The sequence below is a fragment of the Myotis myotis genome, unplaced genomic scaffold, assembly GCF_014108235.1.
Source record: "Myotis myotis isolate mMyoMyo1 unplaced genomic scaffold, mMyoMyo1.p scaffold_m19_p_1, whole genome shotgun sequence".
Taxonomy (NCBI): domain Eukaryota; kingdom Metazoa; phylum Chordata; class Mammalia; order Chiroptera; family Vespertilionidae; genus Myotis; species Myotis myotis.
The window spans coordinates 173,031,005-173,043,218 of record NW_023416313.1 but is presented as its reverse complement, the minus strand read 5'-3'; the positions used below and the strand labels follow the sequence as shown (position 1 = coordinate 173,043,218).

Genomic DNA, 12,214 nt, shown 5'->3' with positions numbered 1-12,214 from the left:
TCCAAATGATATACATTTTCCAGATTACCCAGCATATTTAAAAAGATTAATGACAAACGAAGATTCTAACAGTAAAAATTTCATTAAAAATATTTGTTCATAAATAGTTCTTTTGCTTTTGCTTCCATGGGTGCAAATATTGCATCGCCATCAGGATATCGGCCATACTGTTTTAGAATACACAGACAAGTTTATCACCATACTGGAACTTTACATCCTTCGCATGGTGTTTCTTGGAAGTTTGCTCAACTCTGTATTTTGGATACAGCCGAAGCTACAAGTAAAAGATTAGCAATGCCAGAAAACCAGGGCTGCTCAGAAAGACTCATGATCAACATCAACAACCTCATGCATGAAATCAATGAATTAACAAAATCATACAAGGTGCTACATGAGGTAGAAAAGGAAGCCCAATCTGAAGCAGCAGCAAAAGGTATTGCTCCCACAGAAGTAACAACGGCGATTAAATACGATCGTTAACAGTGATCCGGGTAGATATAATTCTCCCCGTGTAACTAAGGTTGCTGTCATATTCCGAAACAAAGATGAAGAACCTCCTTTTGAAAGGGACTTGCTCATTCATTGTAAACCAGATCCCAATAATCCAAATGCCACTAAAATGAAACAAATCAATATCCTGTTTCCTACATTAGATGCAATGACATATCCTATTCATTTTCCACATGGTGAAAAAGGCTGGGGAACAGATATTGCATTAAGACTCAGAGACAACAGTGTAATTGAGAATAATACTAGACAAAATGTAAGGACACGAGTCACACAAATGCAGTACTATGTATGGATTTCATCTCTCTGTGCGGGACACGTTCAATCCTATTTTAAATGCAGGAAAATTAACTCAACAGTTTATTGTGGATTCATGTTTAAAAATGGAAGCCAATCGGATTAATTTCATCAAAGCAAACCAATCTAAGTTGCGAGTTGAAAAATATAGTGGTTTGATGGATTATCTCAAATCTAGATCTGAAAATGACAATGTGCCGATTGGTAAGATGATAATACTTCTATCATCTTCTGAGGGTAGTCCCAGAAATATGCAGCAGCGATATCAGGATGCTATGGCAATTGTAACAAAGTATGGCAAGCCCGATTTATTCATAACCATGACATGCAACCCCAAATGGGCAGATATTGCAAACAATTTACAACACTGGCAAAAAGTTGAAAACAGAACTGACTTGGTAGCCAGAGTTTTTAATATTAAGCTGAATGCTCTTTTAAATGATATCTGTAAATTCCATTTATTTGGCAAAGTAATAGCTAAAATTCATGTCATTGAATTTCAGAAACACGGACTGCCTCACACTCACATATTATTGATATTAGATAGTGAGTCCAAATTACGTTCCTCTAATTAATTCCCTTTCAATGTGCACGAATTTTTTGCACTGAGCTACTAGTATATACAAAAGATTCATCATGAAGTTCATGTCTAATTTTAACATATTAAAAGCTGAGTAATCAAAGATGAGCTCCTGACCCTCTCCCCTGTGGCATTCAAAGCCATATTTGTTTGGCTGCCAAAATGTCCATCTTTCTCTTTAGCTCTGTTTTCTTCCAATGTATTTTTAGTCCTATCTAATACAGAAGTACTTACTGTCAGGTAAAGTCTCCTGCTTCAAACTCTTTATGTAACTCTGAAAATGATAATTTACTTTGTTAAACTCAATACTTAAGAATTTCATTATAGGTTCATATAAGTGGATCATGCAATGGATCAATATTTTACAAATGATTTATACAATATTATGAGTTTGAACTTCAGTACTCTATGGAAAAATGTTCAAATGTGGATGGATATCCTACATAAGCAGAGAATTTGACTGTAATAACCTTCACTAACCCCATCTATGTAATAATAAATAAACTCAATTGCTTTCATATTCATATTATGAGTAAATTAATTACCCTAAATGCAATTTTTCATCATAATCAAGGCAGCAAAACCATTAGGAATTTTCATAAGAATCTTACTGGCTCTGAACTGTGTTTTCTGTATTTACATCTGATCATGAGATATTCTCCATGTTCTCAGAACTCATAGCACTTCAAAAATAAATAAATCATAGGGTTAAGACCTTATGTGAAAGGGCTTTTATCTCCTACTGAATACCAGTTTAAAAACAGCTGTTCTTTCATTCGAAGGTTCAGCTCCTTTTAACATCATTTCTGCAGGAAAGGAAAGTCAGTAAAGTTATTTTATACAAAGTCAAACTCCTACTATTCTGCCAATTCTTATGGAACCCCTTTCCATCTGTTCCCTGACATTTCATTCAGGTTATGCACTTGCCAAAGAGCTTTCTTTGGATACTGAATCCACTGGTGAAGACAAATGGTGGAAAAAATCAATTTACTTAAATATTATTAATTTAAATTATGAAAAGTCACCATGCATTTTGTCAAGATAGGCTCTACAATCAAACACATAATCCATGTTATATACAAACAGGAGACTCTAGACCAGTGATTGCGAACCTTTTGAGCTCGGTGTGTCAGCATTTTGAAAAACCCTAACTCAACTCTGGTGCCATGTCACATATAGAAATTTTTTGATATTTGAAACCATAGTAAAACAAAGACTTATATTTTTTATATTTATTTTATATATTTAAATACCATTTAACAAAGAAAAATCAACCAAAAAAATGAGTTCGTGTGTCACCTCTGACATGCGTCATAGGTTCGCCATCACTGATCTAGACTGAGCAAAATTTAATGGTTCAGAATTTTTTGCTACTTGGTTGCTTTAAAATTTTATTCTATGATGAAAAGATAATAAATAAGAATCAATATAATTACGTTTTCATGGAGAGAAGATAACTTCTCAAAAGAAAATAATATCCTGAAGAGAAGTTTGGAAATCATTTTGCAATAGCTTATAAAGTATTTTAATAACAAAAGTTCTTATTTGGGGAATAAAGTGTAACAGAATACTTACTGATTCCATGTTCCATAGTTATTGAAGAAGCTTTTCAAAAAAAGATTTAAATAAGTTTTAAGCAAAAGTTAAAATATTAGATCAAAGAATAATAAAGTTAATCAATATAAAGAATTTCCTATGTCTGGATGAGAACCAACCATGACTTTTGACAAACTCAAATAATTGATTACTAATTGATTAGTAGCTACTGTGTCAGAGGACAGGCAGATTAGTAACTCTACTTGTCCTTCAGGAGGTCCAGGAGCAAGCAAGCCTGAACTGTGCAGATAAATTGGTCTCATGATCAGAAGAAAATGACAGTGTGAACTGTCTCTCTACCTGTCTCTCTACTCTACCCTATTTTCACACTGGAAACCTTGACCTTCTACTGCATACCCACCCCATCTAATAGGTAGCTTGTTCTATTCCTTAAAATCTGAAGAGAAAGACATTTTCAGAACTATCCTGGTTTTGAAAAGATGGTCTGAATCTTAGGATGTGTAAGTATAATGTCAAATGGAATCCTTAGGCATAATTTATTTTTTTCCTTTTTAAAGACTTTAAAAATTCTATGATAGTCTAAAAAACAAGAATCTAGATTATGATGAAATACAAGGTATTTTTTTTTGTCCTCGTTAAAGTTTTGACAGACAAATCAACCAAAAACAGGGAAAACATTTACTGAAACAGATGGAAAGGTGGGTTCCACAAATAATTAGTAAAGATAAATAACCTGGATGGGGAAGCTAAGTTAAATGGCTGGGTATGTAAATGGCAATGAAATTACTCTGGCCAACAAAATACTAAGACTGCTGATGGCTTCATAAAGGGGGTAAGATGAGTTTCAATATGGAAAATATGTAAGAAAAAACAACCCAAGCTCTGTTCCTAAAGTAGCAGCTTCCTATTAAAGATAACAAAAATGCTTTTTAAAAGAATAAAAATACTTTAGATAAACTCCAAGGCTTTGCCCTTTTCCTTTTATTGCCATACATGTTATATTTTAATTGTCCTTTTTTAATTGAGGGGAGGACATGCTTTGGAAGGAATGACGACATGAGAATACATTTCCATACAGGTGATTCACCTCTAGAAACCTGAATCAGCGGATTTCTCCAAACTAACCTCTGAGTAATACCCAGACACTTTTCTATTATTGACAGCTTTCCATAACCCAGGTTCCTAATCAGACATTGTGAGTTAACAACTATTAACCCCTTTCCAATACAATTAAAATATACATTTTTATCTTAACTTTGTTTTTGCTCACATGTACGAAAATAATTCATTTTAAAGACTGTTTTGTAATTAAAGCCCCCTTTCCCTAGAAATCCATCAAGTAGTTTTAAACATGGCTTATATCATAGTACAGGGTTGACTTTGATATGCCATATGATTTGGTTCAATAATACACACACGTTTAACTAGAGATTGAAGTTGTTCCTGAGTAAGGAATATGGAGTTTTCTGCCATGTCTAATTAAATCACGTGTATGCAAGCATGAGCATGTGTTGAAGATCAACTACATATTCATAAGAATGAAGGGTGGAAATCAGTACTAAAATGGATTCTACCTTTCAGTTATTTTGCCCATTAAAACCAGGGTTATTTCTTGCAGCATCAGAGAATCAAAGAAATGGAACACATGCACCTAAGAAATTGACCAATTTTCCAAAGTAGTCAAAATAGCTACCGAAAGTCAATATGATCAGAAGAAAATGACAGTGTGAACTGTCTCTCTACCTGTCTCTCTACTCTACCCTATTTTCACATTGGAAACCTTGACCTTCTACTGCATACCCAACCCATCTAATAGGTAGCTTGTACTATTCCTTAAAATCTGAAGAGAAAGACATTTTCAGAACTATTCTGGTTTTGTTACTTTAGATTTTATCACCTCACAACCATCAATTTAAGAAAATGAACACATTTTAAATTTTCACTTTTTTGTCCAGGGGAAAACAATTGACCTTTCTCTTTAATTAATTGACCTCCTCCCTTATGTGAACTAACACCATCCCAACATGCTAGTTATTGCAGCTGCCCAGATCCTATGACTCATTATGAAGAAAACCTCAAAAAGTTATTCTAGAGGAAAAAATAGACAGGGCTTGCTTCTTTCTCTCCTCTGCTCTATGTAAAAGTCTCTCTGACATATGACACCAAGAAGACAAAGAAAAAGTAGCTAAACTGGGCATCATAAAAATTAAAAGAAATTGAAAAGACTACAGAATTGCATATCTGATCATGTATCTAGAATATATAAAGAACTATGACAACTCAATAATAAAAAATAATTTTAAATAACCAAGTGATCTGAACAGACAGTTCTGCAAAGACACACAAATAGGCAATAAGCACATGAAAAGATGTTCACCATTATTAGCCATCAGGAAAATGCAAATTAAAACCAAAATGAATTTTACACCCATCAGGATGGCTATATTTTTTTAAAAACCGCAATTGTTGGCCAGGAGAGAGTGGAATCCTTACACACAGCTGTTACAGCCACTTTGAAAATGTCAGTTCCTCAAAAAATTAAATATATAATTACCATATAACCAGCAATTCTACACTCCTAGGTACAAACCAGGACTAGGTAATGTCAAAATACAGTCAACCTGCTCTTTAAAACAGCTCCTCTCCAATTTTTTTATTCCTTTCCTATTATTTCCCTAACCTAGACCTATTTTCATCAACATACCCTCATCACCCTCATCACTGGTGTTCTATTCAATCAATTCCCCAACACTCTTAGTGAAAATCTCCCCACACCTTCATAATCTTTTAAGAGTCCCTCAAAGCTCTAACTACTCAATTTGTCAGACAAGGCTCCTCACAATCTAAACCTAATCCACTTTTCTAATAATATTCCAATTAGGAGTCTCTAATCCTGTCAGGCCAGGGTCTTTAGTGTCTTTTCCTCCAAGAATATAAACAAGAATAAAATTAAGAAAAATTTACCCTATCTAAGCCACCCTTTGGAGTCCATCAAAAGCATCTATCTATCTATATAAAAGCCTAAGCAACCAAAAAACCGAATGACTAAACGACTGGTCGACCGGTTGCTATGACATGCACTGACCACCAGGGGCAGAGCCTCAATGCAGGAGCTTCCCGCTGGTGGTAAGTGCACTCCCACCACTCAGTTGACCGACCAGTCCCAGCAGCCCACCAGCCTGGCAGCAGCCACTCACTCCCTCAGTAGTCCTGCAGGTCCAATCTCGGGAGAATGGGCCAGGCACCAACAGACCAGCACCAACAGCAAGATCCCAAGGGCACCACGGCCACTTCCCCTCGACATTCCGCAAGGAAGAAACAATATAACAGCAGCCGCCAAGTGGTGGCTCCCGACAATCAATGTGATTATCATCAGGACAGATCCAGATCCCAGGCCGACAAGGGCGTCCCACCGCCTGCCTGGAGGGCTGATTGTGTCCCACCCACCTCAGGAAAGGGCGCCATACTCAGGGCTCACAGCTGGCGACTGCCAATTGGGACTGACGGGGCGCGAGCTCTCCACAGGCACAGCGGGGCTGGGATGAGCAAAGTGGATTAGAGCGTTGGATTGTAGACTGAAGGGTCCCAGGTTTGATTCCAGATAAAGGAACATGCCCGGGTTGCGGGCTGGATCCTCAGGGGGGGTGTGCAGAAGGCAGCCCATCAATGATTCTCTCTCATTGTTGATGTTCCTATCTCTCTCTCCCTCTCCCTTCCTCTCTAAAATCAATAAAAATCTATTTAAAAATAAAAGGAATAACCAATCACATGATCATCTTGAGGTTCAGTAGCTAATAGTTCAAGTCCACTAACCATCTGATAGCAGCCATCAACTAACAAGAAAAGCAGAAAACTAAAGAATCTCCCATTCAGTCTAATCAACAGCAAAAAACAACCTTGGATACTGAAATAAATGACATCAATTTCAATATATATCATTTAGTTACCCAAGTATCCCCCCAAAAAGAGTAGCCATTTGCTTAAAGAACTGTTAACTATATTCAAATCCAAATAGATACTACCGAAACTAACATGTTGATCAATAATGCAAAGTAGCTCACTGGTAAACTTAAATTGAAATATATATTATTCATGCCTGAATTTCATCGCCACCATATCACCAAATAACTTCAGTACAAATAGCATTGGTTAAGTATTCTTTTAGAGAGCCAATACCATTCACATGTGCCAATTCATGGATCTATTTCTGAACCATTTCCATTTATTTTCCTTTCTAATGGGTACTCCGGTGTTTACTTTCCTTTTGAACCTGTACAGGTCCTGCCAAATGTCTACAAAGCTGTGAAATTAGGGGAATTTAGTTAATGGCACATTTTCAGAATTAAATAAGCAAAGCTGCCAATTTTTACTAACGTTCATTAAATTCTGCAAGTAGAAAAGAACCTATTTTCTATCTTTATCAGGGTATTCACATCCTTGCAGTTCCGTGTAAGTAGAAAATTTCTATAGTTTAGAAAACAAAATCTAAGAAGCCAAACTATCATATACACCAAGAGTTCCTTTGTAAAAAAAGAAAGAGTACTAAACATCTTGCCAGCACTATTCACACCAAATTAGTAATTCACCTCAGGCAATAAGAAGGGGAAAAACTAAAACACTCCCTATCACCAACTATGAAACCAGTAATTCCCAAGGTCAAAGGAGTCCAGAATTTACCACTGCTAAATAAAAATTCTGCATTACCACCACAATATAATACTACCCCTTTCAAATTTTATTATATTTTTTTAAATTCTCATATAGTTAAATTGACCATTTTCCCTCTTTTGGTGTACAGTTCTATGAATTGTACACCAAAATACTGAATACTTAATACATAATACTGAATACATAATACTGAATACATAACATACTTATGTTGTTCAGCCAGTAATTTCTCAAACATTTTTTTTTGCATTGTACTATTTCTCCTCCTCCCCTTTTGGGATTCCAATGTTAGCCCATATGTTGCTGGCCCACGGTTTTCTGACGCTCTTTTTTTTTATTTTCCTATCATTTTCCTTTTTATTGTTCAGGTTAGAAAATTTCTATTGACCTATTAAGTTCAGTGACTCCTTCCTTCATCTTCATTCTGCTATTGAATCCATCTAATGAGTTTTTCATTATGATTATTGTACTTTTCAGTTTCAAATTTTATTTGGTTCCACTTTATCCCTTTTATTTGTTTGCTGATACTTTTGGCTCAACACTTGTTGCAGGGATATTTGCAATGCCTTTATCATCATGGCTGGTTTAAAGCCTTTGTCAAATCATTCCAACATCTATATTATCTTGTCAGTAATGCCTGTCATTGCCTTTTCCAATGTGTATTATCTGTTGTTCTTTGCATACTGAGTAATTTTGGATTATATTCTTAATATTTTGAATAATATGCTATGAAATACAGAATCTTCTTAAATCCTATGGAGTATATTAATATTTCTGTTTTCACAGGCAGTTATCTCATCAATTCTTGGCAGCTGTAAGTTCCAAAATACTTTCTGTAGGTTGTGGTACCAATGTCAGTTCAGTTTTCAAAGCCTTTGCAATGCTATTTGAATTTTTCCTATGGGTGTGCCACCCAGTGGTCAGTCTGCATGCAACCTGGATGAAGTTTTATCCCAAATCTGTTTTCAAAGGTTTTGAAATGCTAATTAGGATCACATTCTTGCATATGCATAGATGACAGGTAAGCCCAGGTGTTTGTACACAACTTCATGGGTTTCTTTCTCAAGCTCTTTTCATTTTCTCCCTGGCACTTTCCAATTTCCTGAGGATATTCTTTTCTCTCCTCCAGTAAGGCACAGTGGACTTCTACAACTATGCCTGTCTCTGGACAAACATTGGGAGGACAGACTAAAAAAAGCAATGAGTTTGCCTCTGCCGTCTTGGAACCAGTGATGCATCAGAGTGCTACGGGTTCTCCTTCCTCAGAGTTTTGGCTCCTAGAGACACTAAATGAAAACTGATGCCATTACTATCTGGGTTGTGAAAAATAGGGGGGGGGGGGGGGAGAAAAAACAATGGCCAGCCCCAACTCTGAGCTTTTCAGCTTTTCTCACATCTCAAGCCAGAACTAGAGGGCTTCTGAATCTTATTCTGTCTATACCACCACACTCAATTCCAGGTTTCTGGCTGCAATGAGGTAAGGTCAGAGGATCCTAGAGGTTTGGTGATATTTCAAAATCTGATGTTCTTTTGTAATGTGCCTGCTGATATTTACCATGCGTTTTGTGCAGGTTTTACAATTACAATCAGCTGTAAAGAAAGGATGTTTGTATTTACTCCGTGTTATCCAACCAAAAGATACTATCCTTTTTCAAATAAGTAAAGAACACTACATTTCCTGATTTTAAATTCTGAGTTATAGGGCTTAATAACTTAATTCTGAGTTATATTAGCTTAATGAAATTCTCTAACAGAAGCCAGGTCAGAAGGACTCAGAAGATTTATTTATTTAATCCCCTAAACCTCAAACCAAACAATTCTTTTAGCCAAGCTCTTGGCTACAAAGGTGACAGAAACATCACTGACTAGGCACTTCAGCCAAATGCAAAGAAGTGAGTGTTTATCTGAGTTTTATAAGACCACATCAAGGCCTTAGCCATCCTGACAAGTGTCAACATTCTGAAAACAGGAGTAGTCCACAGCAGTGTAAAAGTAAAGGTAAGAAGTAGAAAAATATGGAGCTAGCAGCATCTGGTTTCTAAGACTCCATAAAAACATTTCCACGTTGTTTACTTCATGAATACAAATAGCCCTATTTATTCTATTGAGGTTTAGATGAAAACTCTATTCCAGAAATAATCACTCACATTATAAACCATGGCAAATATTTAGCTGCCTTAAGGCTCTATTCAGTCCAAGAGGCAAAGCCAAGTGTCTGGCATCAACCACAGTATCCCCAAGATCAGGCAATTGGTTAGACTCCATAGTCACCCATATGACAGGATTAGATGAATAAAGAAAAGTTGATCAGTCCAAAAATATCTAACACCAACAGCTGCACTGTCTAAAATCCCACCATAGTTAGTTACTCAATTCTACAAATGTGTACTGTGATTATGTACATGCTAGATACTATGCCACAGTCTGATTAGAAAATTATTGTCTAGTAAGTTGAGTTTTACATGTAAATAATGCAATTAAGAAAAAGAAAATGAATTATTACATTATATTTTAGATATGATAACCACTACGTGAAAAAAAAAAAACAGGAAAGAGGAGGAAGAGAAAGGAAAAAGAGAGAAGAGGAGGAGGAAGAAGAGGAGAGACGGGGATAGAAGAAGAAAGGAAAGACAAAGAATAAAAGGAAACATTGAAATTTTTACAGTGTTTCAGCAGAGACAATGGGTAATATTTGTCTGATATTTTTTTCCTGTTCATGCTTTCTAAATTTACTTAATGAATGTAATCACTTCCAAAATAAGAAGCATTTATTAAAAATAAAAAGAAAAGAAAACTGTACACAATTTTCATGTAACCCAGGTGTCCCATTCCTGGGTGTTTACCATACAGAAATAAAACTTATGTTCACACAAAAATGTTCATAGACAGTCTAATAATATTCTCCAAAAACATAAATAGCATAAACACCCTTTAACACAGATAAAGAACCTGATACATCCACATAATGTGACACTACTCAGCAATAAAAAGGAACAAAATACTGATACATTTGACAACATAACTGAATCACAAAGATAATATGCTTAGTGAAAGAAGCCAGTCTCAAAATATTAGGTACAGTATTATTATATTAATGAAAAGTTCTCAAAAAGATAAAGCTATGGTAACAGAGAACAGATTAGTGGTTGCCAGGGATTAAGAAGTAAGGAAAGGGGAATGAAACAGCAAGTGTTACAGAAGACGGTAAGCAACTGAAACAATCATATGTTGCTTGTGGGAGTATAAAATGATACATCAGATAACTTTTACCAGTTAGAAAAGCATGGTGGGAAAAAGTTAGCAGAAGTTTTAGGAGTCATCTGGTTTTCCCTTCTAGTAGCGCGAAGTCCTACCAACAGCATGCTAGGTGGATGGTTAGAATAAATCAGGAAGGAAGCACTCACACCTCTTGAAAGAATCATTTTTACTGCTGAAACCACAATCTCTTGGAAAACTTTCTCTTAAATTGAGAAGAAAACTGCTCTTCTAGAGCAGGAGTTGGCCTATGGATGAAATCCATTCCATTGTCTGTTTTTACAAATAAAGTTTTGTTGGAATACAGCCATGTGCCGGGAGCCGGTCCATCCTTGCTGTTTCAAGGGACCTGGCATATATGGCATACTGTTCTTAATATGTTTGCTCACCTTCTTGGTACTATGTGTTTTAACCAAGGTCTCTGAGAAAGGTTGTTTCCCCAGGTAGGGATTTTCCCCTGAAGTTAGGGAGGGAATAAAACCTCTTAACTAAGTGCCAGGCGGGTAATTAATCACTTTAACTATGAACAATCATGCTTAAGCTACATAATCTTTACTCCCTGGAATGGAGATAAGAAACGCCCTAACCTTTGGAATAGAGATTGATAGGATTGGAATCAACTGGTATAAATACAGATGTAAGAAGACAGAACCAGGAGGCACAGAACCTACACAGAACATTCTCTAGAGACAGAAGAACTTCGCTGGAGAGAACATGGCAAAAGATCCTGGACAGAAACTGGCCTCAGAACCTAGAGACAGAACCTAGCGAGAGAACATGGCAAAAGATCCTGGACTGAACCTGACTACAGAAATTGGCAAGAGAACCTGACTAGAACCTGGTGACTGAACCTGGCTGGAGAACCTGGACAGAACCTGGCTGGAGAACCTAGCAAGGGAACATGGCTACAGAACCTGGCTGGAGAACCTGGAGAACCTAGCAAGAGAACATGGACACAGAACCTGGCTGGAGATCCTAACCAGAACTTCGCTGGAGATCCAGAGCAGAACCTCTCTGGAGATCCAGACCAGAACTTGGCTGGAGATCCTGGCTGGAGATCCTGGCTAGGCTGCTGATCAACTGAACGCTGTCTCCATGTCCTTCCTTCTTCGCCGACTCCGTCCACACCTTTGGGGACCCCTGGACCTGCTGGGGTTGGACCCCGGCAGCCATGCCCATTTGTTTACCACATACTGTCTATGGTTGCTTTCATGTAACAATAGGCAAATCAAATGGTTGCAACATAAACCCCAAAATATTTATCGGGCCCTTCACAAAAACAGTTCTCCTACCACCGTTCTAGAGGAACACCAGAAAAGTCTTTCCCTTCATCTATAAACCAGTTTTAGC

At 36.8% G+C, this 12,214-nt stretch overlaps 1 protein-coding gene across 11 annotated transcripts in view; it reads right to left on the bottom strand.

The window, feature by feature from the left end:
- TCF12 (transcription factor 12) overlaps window positions 1–12,214 on the bottom strand; it is a 349,545-nt gene that overhangs the window by 243,248 nt on the left and 94,083 nt on the right. Inside the window, exons 1-2 of one of the 11 annotated variants that reach the window (XM_036302538.1) lie at window positions 2,960–2,987; window positions 1,619–1,658 (exon numbers count right to left, since the gene is read on the bottom strand). The exons of 8 other annotated variants lie outside the window; for them this stretch is intronic. In XM_036302538.1, the coding sequence (XP_036158431.1) occupies window positions 1,619–1,658; window positions 2,960–2,968 (49 nt within the window). In that variant the 5' untranslated portion in view covers window positions 2,969–2,987. Of the gene's footprint in view, window positions 1–1,618; window positions 1,722–2,099; window positions 2,166–2,959; window positions 2,988–12,214 lie in introns of those variants that run through there. 2 more of the 11 variants (XM_036302563.1, XM_036302516.1) reach the window with 2 other exon arrangements.